General features: G+C 36.6%; 1 protein-coding gene across 4 annotated transcripts in view; it reads left to right on the top strand.

The window, feature by feature from the left end:
• ZNF106 (zinc finger protein 106) overlaps positions 1-8,500 on the top strand; it is a 40,917-nt gene extending 32,417 nt beyond the window's left edge. For 3 of the 4 annotated variants that reach the window (XM_039705537.1, XM_039705536.1, XM_039705538.1), the window contains 5 exons: positions 410-529; positions 1,000-1,071; positions 2,414-2,485; positions 3,096-3,242; positions 4,229-8,500. In XM_039705537.1, the coding sequence (XP_039561471.1) occupies positions 410-529; positions 1,000-1,071; positions 2,414-2,485; positions 3,096-3,242; positions 4,229-4,285 (468 nt within the window). In that variant the 3' untranslated portion in view covers positions 4,286-8,500. The remainder of the gene's footprint in view (positions 1-409; positions 530-999; positions 1,072-2,413; positions 2,486-3,095; positions 3,243-4,228) is intronic. The other variant, XM_039705539.1, reaches the window with a different exon arrangement.
• The last annotated feature ends 908 nt before the right edge of the window (positions 8,501-9,408 follow it).

Raw genomic sequence — 9,408 nt, forward strand, 5'->3', positions numbered from 1 at the left:
GGCCTCTCCAGTGCTGAGTGCGGGGGAAGAATAATTTCCCTGGTCCTGCTGCCCATACTATTCCTGGTACAGGCCAGGATACCATTGGCATTTTGGCCACCTGGGCAGACTGGTGGCTCATGTTCAGATGCGGAAGAAGAGAAGAAAGAGAACTTTATACAGACCCATGCATTTCTATTGTACTGGAATGGCTCTGTGTTAGGATGGGCAAACAGATATGATCAAATAGTACTTAATCAATAAGTGCCTTCACAGGGAATAGAATTCTAATAAAGGATGTTTCCATTTTTGAGTAGTGAGCATTGAAGCTAGCTACCCTATACATAGGGGTTAGGTAAAAACATTTTGTACTTTTATTTAAGAAAAAACAAACCAAACACCTATTTACTTTTGCTTTTTCTTGATGCAGACTGGAGAGCTGGTACGGATCTATAAAGGCCATAACCATGCAGTAACAGTTGTGAACATTCTTGGGAAAGTCATGGTGACAGCATGTCTGGATAAATTTGTTCGTGTTTATGAACTACAGGTAAGAAAATAGGTGGTTACTAATGACATTTATCTAATATGTGTTAATTAATGATTTTGAAGTCAAAAATAGAAGTCATCTTTGTACTTTCTGGTCTCTAGCCCATCTCTCTTTTTCTTGTCACTCAGTATATATAGTTGTCTCGCCCGTCAAAATACATGGGTTTTAAAGAATATAACCTAAAACATTTTTTAGAACCTGAGTTATTCCAAGACAAGGACAGCTCAGAAAAGTGGGAAAATGTTGGCTTTGTCTGCTGAAAGAACAAGTGCTTAGTTGGACAAAAAGACTCCCAGAAGCAATGTAAGCAAAAGTGAGCTTTCAAGGTGGCTATAAAGTTTGGAATCCACCATATCAGTTTAGTTGCTACCAATGAAACTGCTCTTGGAAGTATTATCCTTTACATGTCTGTGAAAAGTATCTCTTAAAAAATGCCATGCTATTAAATGTCTGTTTCTGTTTCTTTCAAGTCACACGACCGCTTGCAAGTCTATGGAGGCCACACAGATATGATCATGTGTATGACCATCCATAAGAGCATGGTAATTTTCTTCTTTCCACTGTTCTTAAAGAGAAGGTGGTAATTGCCACAGGTGCATATAAGACAGTTTAATTTCTTCAGATAAAAAAATCAGCCTGCTGCTTGGCTGCATTTCCAAGTTGTTCTCAGTCAAAAAATCAAGTGGCTATAACAGCTTTATATATGTGTAATATTATTGTCTGGGGAAAAATCACTGTTCAGCTTACAGTAGTCTTAAAACAATAGTTCTTCTTGCAGTTATGATTACAGTGAAGACACTAGAAATAGTAAAATATTTCTGCTTTTTCAAGTGTCAATCCTGTTTGACTTTTACTCAAGGGAATCTCTCAGATGCTGGAGAAAAACTTCACCCACAGCCAAACCTCTAGACACATTTGACAAAATATAAACAATAGTGTGCAATTGATTCAAATGTACAGGTTTCTTCATGCATCTGCCCTGCAAGATAAATTTCAGAAGCACTTCTGGATAAGTATTTCTTAAAATAGTCTTTAAAAGCACTTATTTGGCTGCATGTCTAGGAATTTGTTGGCAAAATTTCTTTGAGATGGTAAAATGAAAGGTATAGTAGTGATCTGTAATAACAGTAAAGTTAAATCCAAAGGAACAGATTTCGAACTAATTGGAATACATTCTGCCCAAGCATTTCATCTCATGTGAGTCCAGCCTGAGGCTTGAACTGTGCCCCAGCAGTGCTCTGTTGTGGGCATTCTCAAATCGAAGAAGGGTTCAGATGAGTTTAGTGAAAGGATAGATGAGTGAAAGATTTGCTTCAGTCTTTCTGAAATTCTGACATTCTTCCACACACTTCTTCTCCATCCTTTTTTGATATATGTATAACTGGTTAAGTCCTGGAAATACGTTCAACTTGACATTTGCACCTATGTATTTTTTAACTTTAGTGGGTAGCACTGTAATTTAAACTTTTCTGAACTGTTACACACATGACACTATCAACAATAGAGGTGATGGAAGCATTTCTTACTCGTGTATGTTTTTGTGAACTATGAATGCAAATATTAAAGAATTTGGTTATACCTATTTTTTAAATGTAGAAGCCTTGCATGCTGATATTTCATTGTTTTTACTTACACTGAAGTCTCCTTCCAAATTTTACTTTTTTTTTCTTTGAATAGAGGTTATGGAAGCATTTCTTACTCGTGTATGTCTTTGTGAACTATGAATGCAAATATTAAAAGAATTTGGTTATACGTATTTTTTAAATGTAGAAGCCTTACATGCTGATATGTCATTGTTTTTACTTACACTGAAGTCTCCTTCCAAATTTTACTTTTTTTTTCTTTTATTCCCATCTTGTTTATCCATAAATGTTTCTTTTACAGATCTACACTGGATGCTATGATGGCACTGTCAGAGCTGTGAGGCTTAATCTAATGCAAAATTATCGATGCTGGGTAATTAGCAAATTGTTTTTAGCCTTCATTATTGAATTTTCTGGGGGTGGTCTCTAGTCACTTAGTCTTGGGTATTGTCATAATTCTTCTTTTTTTTTAATGTGTATGTACTTTTAAAGTATATATCATTTAGGTATATGTCACTAGTTTCTTTTTTAATGTCTTTGCTCTGTGTATATATGTATGTGTATATATATGCCTTTGGGGCAAGTTGTTAGTGTTAATTACAGTTCTTTCTGACAGTTTTTTGACATGTAACTGTTTAATACCAAAAACTTTGGCTGAGTGACATAGAAAAGCTGATTTACGCTAATAAGTTTAATTAAATTCCAAATGACTTTGTCACAGGTAAGCTTAAATCTCCTAAAGGTTTAATTCCTCTTCCTGGTGATGGTCTAAGCTTCGCTAAAGGCAGGAAAAATTTCTGTAAAGCTGTAATTAAAGGAATAGACACCATGGAAAATGGAAATGTAATAAGAAAAAAAACAACTTACAGGAGTGGGCAGGCATGCTTACAGTCTTGGACGAATATTGTGAAATCACAGGAAGAAAAACATTAGCAAAAATAGTATTTCTGTTGCTTATTCTGGTGTGTTGTTTTTTCTCCCAGTGGCATGGATGTTCACTGATCTTTGGAGTTGTGGACCATCTGAAACAACACCTGCTAACTGACCACACAAATCCAAATTTTCAGACCCTGAAATGTCGTTGGAAGAACTGTGATGCTTTCTTTACTTCCAGGAAAGGTTCCAAGCAGGTATGTGGTTGAAATAACATGGTTGTATTTGGTAATATAAAGTACTTTATATCACCACAATGGTGGGACTTGATCCTATTTCTCTTAAAAAGGGTTACATTTTTCTAGCCTTGGCAGCTTTAACTGCATGTGGTTACAGTCATCCAAGGCTAACAGGGTTCAGTTCAGCCTGTGGCAGATGAACAGTGCAGCTATGGTAATTTGACATATGGTCAATTTAAAAGTTTGATCCTAAACTATTACATGGAAATGACAGAATTCTTAAAATATTAAAGAAATACTACTCAAGATATTAGGAAGTTTTTGAAGGAAAAATGTCTTTATAAGATGAACAAACATCTGCCTTGAAAACAGGTTTTTATCCTTTTTCATTTTTATCCATTGCTATCTCTTTCATCGTTATTTATTTTTCACGAGATTGTTAGCAAAGCCATTCTTTAAATAAGTAGTGCATAAACTTCTAGATAAAAGTTACCCCAGAAGGGGAAAAAAAATGAAGGCTTAAGAATTGGATGAAGTAATGTGGAAAAGATTGGGGGGTGGGTGTAAGGAGGTCAGTTACCTATAGACTCATTGGTAAAATCTACATTTTGGTCCTTGGCAATATAAACTGCCATCCTTTGAATGCTTTCCAATCTATGTGAAGGATGGAGGTTTCTTCAAGAATTAACCAACAGTAGAATCCTTTATTTCTCTTTAAGTGCTGGCTTTGCATATGATGTGTTTATTTAATTTGCTCTTCTAATCAAAAAGGAAACTGGTTTTTATTTGCCTTTAATACTGTGATATGGGAAACACTTTTTATATGTGATTTAATAGCTTGACAATGATAATACTTAACTTCTAAGAAGCTTTAAGCCTAACAAATGTATGTTATCTAAAATGTCACTTTCAGTGATGCTTCTAGAATACTTTTCAGTTTTTGTGGGGTTTTTTGTGATGATCATAATGATTTTTTTTAATTGACTTCTCTGGTTCTTTTCTAGGATGCTGTAGGACACATTGAAAGACATGCTGAGGATGACAGCAGGATTGACTCATGAAGCTTTTCACCTCCCACATTGGGAAGTAATTTTGTGTGTCAGAAATATTCCAAATAACATCAGTTTCTTACTCCAGTCTTTCCTCTTTCTTTTCCCACTTGGAATGCAGAACCTGAGTGGGGCTGAAATGTATTGCTATGGAGACTGCAGGTTGTGTTGCACTCTGCAAAGTGATAAGAAATAAGAAAGAGGTAATAAGAAGTATTACCTCCAGAAATAAGGCTGGTAATTAATACTTAGCCCAAGTTCTTGCAAGTTTTTAATTCATAGGTGGACAAGAATATTCCTTCCTCTTGTCTGCCTTGTTTCTTTGTTGTTTGTCTTTTTTCAGGTGGTTTTATTTGTTTTTTTTTTCAAGAAGCATAGTCTTTAGGAAGCCCAAAGGGGTGTTGAAAACTTAGATTACGGTAGGTGCTGCTGTTTGCAAACTCAGCTTGAATCCTGTTATGTGTCTAAGACATGTCTAGTTTTGTTGTATCCAGTTTTATAGCTGATTTTAATAAAATTCTGCAAACCAGAATATCACGAATTCTAACAATGTAACCTGAATATCCAGTGTATGTTTTTACTTTCTTCATAAAAAGAAAAGTTATTTTATGGGGACTGGAATAAACTAATTTTTTAATGTTAATTGTAACTTATTTTTTATTCCTTGTGTAAAAATTGCTATAACTGGCACAATATATACAGTGATAGATACCATACCTCTTGAGGTATTTTGTTTATTTTGAGGAAAGTGGTTATTTCTTGAGAGAGATGCCAGTAGCAGTGAAACAGCCAGAACAGTGGCTCTACTCACAGGCTTTGCAATCTTAGTCTTTTTCAGTTTAGGTCCTAATGTGTGGGAAAGAAGTACGTGGTATTTCTTTTTCTTTTAGTTAAAGAGTGGTGTAAGCACCACTGCTGTCTTGATAAAACACCTTAATTGGATTGCTGATTTTATGTAATCTTAGTGACTGAGCTTTGCAGTCCCATACTCTCTAGGCATAGCAAACCAAGAGAAATGCAAAGGCACTGTGTGTCTGAGTGCGTCCACTTTGGTCGTGTTTTGTTTCTGTTGTGAACTGGCTTAATTGGCTTGGGCTATATGAAGTTCACAAAAACTCAACTGGAAAGAATGGAGCAGGATTTTAAAGTCTAAAATTCTCAAGCAGAAGCTGAGGATATGAAATGCATATCACATGTGAAAGTCTTATTTCTCCTAATGCACAGAAAGTACCACAGAGAGGCCAGTGCAGAAGGGAAGACTCTCAACTTGTTTGGGTTCCCCTGCAAGTGTCCCCCTGACGGGACGGCTTCACCTTGTGAAGTTCAGCGAAATGCCCTTCTGGCACTTGCCATCCTCTCTCCCTTAATGACACTAACGTAGCAAAGAACCCTCTTAACATTGAGACTAATCTAGCAAGGAGCTTTGTGTTCACTTTTGCCTAGCTTGCTGCTCAGGATAAAATAAGCAGAGATTTTCCTAAGACGTAAGTGAAGGTGAAGACAGTGAACTGAGCTGCTTATACACGAAGCCAGTGCTTTTCAAAAAAACCTGAGTGGACTTCTAGTGGGTATTTTTTTCACAACCACTTTCAGACTTGTCAACTATAGACCAAATAAGTTTTATAGCCTCATTCTCTGATTGTAAAGAAGCCTTTTAGGCCAAAAAAGTGAATGATTCAGGAAATCCCATGGTTATTCCACTGCCATCAAATCAAGGAACTTTAGGGTCTTCTCTGGAGCATACTGGTTTTGTATTATCTTAGCAGTCAAGCAGAATGGCTCTGACACTGATGGATATTTTTTGTGAGACAGGAGTAAAATATGAATGAGATGCAGTAGCATCCTACTTCAAAGACATGGAATCTCTGAGATTCCAGTGCTTTTGTGGTGATTGATTTTGTTTGTTTACTTTTTATTAAGCTGTTTGTGGATAGCAGAAAGCCCCAATATGGGGCTCAGACCTCAGGCTGTTCTGAGGGTGTTGTTTTGGTTTTTGGGGGATGTGTGTTTGTGGTTTTGGTGTTGGGCTTTTTAAATCTTTCTTTCTGTGAGTTGTGGATGAAGCAATTCAATAGAGAATCAAGTTTGGGGAAGTCTTTAAGTGGTGTAGATGTTTTATGAGGGACAGTGTAATGCTCTGAAGTCTGAGAGCATTTGTTTGGGTTTTTTCATGACCTAAAAGCAGAAGACTGCGTAATACTTAAACCATTTCCAAAGGTGTTGATATTCAGGAGTTCTGGGTGTTTTTTGAACCACAATGAGGGAGCATATAAGTGTGGCATAAACAGGGTGGGTGTCCTAAGCTGTCCTTCATGGACTGTGCTGCAAGTGAAGGTGTGGAGCTGTGTCTGGAGGACAAGCCTGTGGGGCAGTAGTGGCATTCTGAAAAATGTGTGTGAGAGTAGATTTTGTTACTTCTCCCTTGTGAATCTTTACATTCTTTCAGCTGTTTTCAGGAACATATAACATTTCACTAGATGTTGCAACAAACAGAGTTATTACTTTATTTGCATTCCCATTTGCTTGTTGGGTTTATCTTTTCTGGTTGGTGGAAGCAGTCTTTTTTTTTTGTGTGGTCCATGTTTCCTTAGCTATCTTGAAAACAATCCTCCTGAAAAGTCTGGGCTACTGAAGTCCAGCTTTAGCAGTGGCGTCTTTTGCTACTTTGCTGGTCGTTTTAGGTACATTTCAGGTACATTGTAAGAATCCTAAAATGGCTAAGAGGTGAGAAAATAGTAGAACTGCATGAGTTGAAAATTTTGATTCATAGATCAGAAACAATTTTTTAAAATCTTCAGGGGTTCAGAGGAAATGCTGTACTGATACTTTTGTCATGAGGATATATTTAAAGGAATTTTTATAAAGTTGTGCAGCTGTGGAAATCCCCCCAGCTTTTCTGGAGTTCTGTGGAGAGGTTTCCTATTTGTTCAGCTGGAATTTGGTGCAGACATCACAACCAGCCGTTTATTTCTTCTGGACGCAATTGCAGAAGAGAGATGCCAAACTAATGTTTGTTTGTTGGTATTCATTAATGAATTGGTATTCATTAAAGATCCTCTCTGGTCTTGCAACTTAAGAGTTTTGACTCCTGATATACTTCTAGTTGAAGAATAGTAACTTTGGGAAGGTGGGCTGTTTGTGACATTTAACACAGTAATATTTGCATGAAAAGCAGTACATGCACATCTGAAGCCACTTTCAAGACTATTTTACTTTTGATTTTGGTTTGGTTTTTTTATGCAAGTAAAAACTTGTGGGTGGAAGAGTGAGTAGAGTGAGGATTTATTTTGTGGTTAGCTGTGGATTTTTTTTTTTTATTAATCAAGTGTTTAAAGCAAGTTCTGGACTTGCTGTATGGCTAATTACATATGGCAGCCCTTTAGGGGCCTTTTGGGATTGGTCTAGATTAGTTTCTCCTTTCTCCTTCAAATTTCAGAGAAAGAACAGCTATCTGGCAGTGCAAAACACTGGCCTAATGCTGCTGCTTCTGTGTGTGGAAGGGGATGGAGGGAAAACTTCTGCATCTCTTGGTACAAAGATGCATTAAATATCCAGGCTTCTGCTTACATTGTGTCACTTACATGTGAATTACAGACTTTAAATACATTACCAGCACATAAGCTGGCTTCTGCAAAATAGCAGGAGCTTGGCTGTGTGGAGTGTTTGAAGTAGTGCAGTTCTTAATGCACATTTTCAAACAGTACAATCAAACAGTACAATCAGCTGGATCAAGGTAAATGATAACTGCAAACTTGCAATAAATGGCAGGGGAAATGTTTTTGTTGGAAAAATACTTTTCCCTGGAAGCTGAATTAAAACACAGGTACAGGTGAATCTTGGTTTTCAGGTTTGTATGGTACTATAATTCAAGCAGTCTAAGTTGTCCAGAGTTGCAGAATATGTGAGGAAGGATAAGGAAATTATTTCAGCTACTGTTTGTAAAATAATTAATCCTCAAGGAGCAAACTGTGTAGGTATGTATTCTGTTATATGTGCCTGCCAGCTTCTCAGATTTCATTTTGCTGTAATGTTAAACAGTCTTTTGAAAGAATGGAAGTGGAATAAAACAACTTGATTGAATACTTAGTAATTTAAGCTGTGTAGAACATGTGCACAGATTGCTCATTGTTTTGTTCTCTCACTTTGGTACAAAGCTGTGAGTGTAATAATGAAACTTTACATGGCAAAAGAAGAAATAAACAAAAAATAAAGTTCTTTATATTGTTATGGTTTGTCTGTTTTTCCTTTGTTTTAAATAGAATGATTTTCACAGGATTTGGTAGAACATGACTTTGTTCTGGATTTTTTCCTGTACTGTGAGTGCTGGATAAAATCAGGCCACTTTGAAGCTCCAGCACTGGCAGGAATGTTACAGGTGTGCCGGAAACCTTAGACCTAGTCATTTGGTAAAGAAACGAAACTGTCCACCCAACTGATGCCTCCAAGCTGATGTGCTGCCTGTCTTGCTTCATGGCCCATTGCAAGGGAAGTTCTCTAGAGCTTGTTGGTAGTTCACTCACCAGAACTGTAAGGACCAGTTTTAAGTTGCCAATTAAAAATCCTGATTTTGATCTTTTGACTGATAGGTTTTGTTTTGTCTCTGAACATCCCAACTAAGAGCATCTCTGCCACACTTGTATGGAAAATGTTTAGGTAAGGCATGGCTGGAAGCCAGGGCTTCAAGCATTCCAGTCATTCTAACATTTATTTGGGTTAAAAAACCAATTGAATTAAGAAGAATAACTTAAGATAAATTATAGGATTTTCTTCTCTCAAAGTTGCAGTGCAAGACAACGAACAACTTTATAGTCAAAAGGTTTTCTGCTTCTTACTGACCTTTCAGTTAAATGTACTACTCACTGGAATAACTTTCAGTGGATGCTACAATTTGTTTTTAAATTTTACTTTATATTAGTGGATTGCTTTGCTACTTTTTGCCACTAGACAACTAAGTAAAAGGTTCTCCTGACAAAGTCTGGTCTTCCTTGCATGTTTTGTTTACCCTTCCATTTTTTATATTGTACTTGTGAAAACCTGTTATCCTTTAAGCTGGTAGCAAGGAGACCTCTCAAGTGCTTTTTTCTTTTTTTTAATGTATTCAAGGAGTAAACTGGCAAATATTTGAGATATTAGGC

The sequence above is a fragment of the Passer montanus genome, unplaced genomic scaffold (assembly GCF_014805655.1).
Source record: "Passer montanus isolate IOZ18808 unplaced genomic scaffold, ASM1480565v1 scaffold18, whole genome shotgun sequence".
In the NCBI taxonomy this organism is placed as follows: Eukaryota; Metazoa; Chordata; class Aves; order Passeriformes; family Passeridae; genus Passer; species Passer montanus.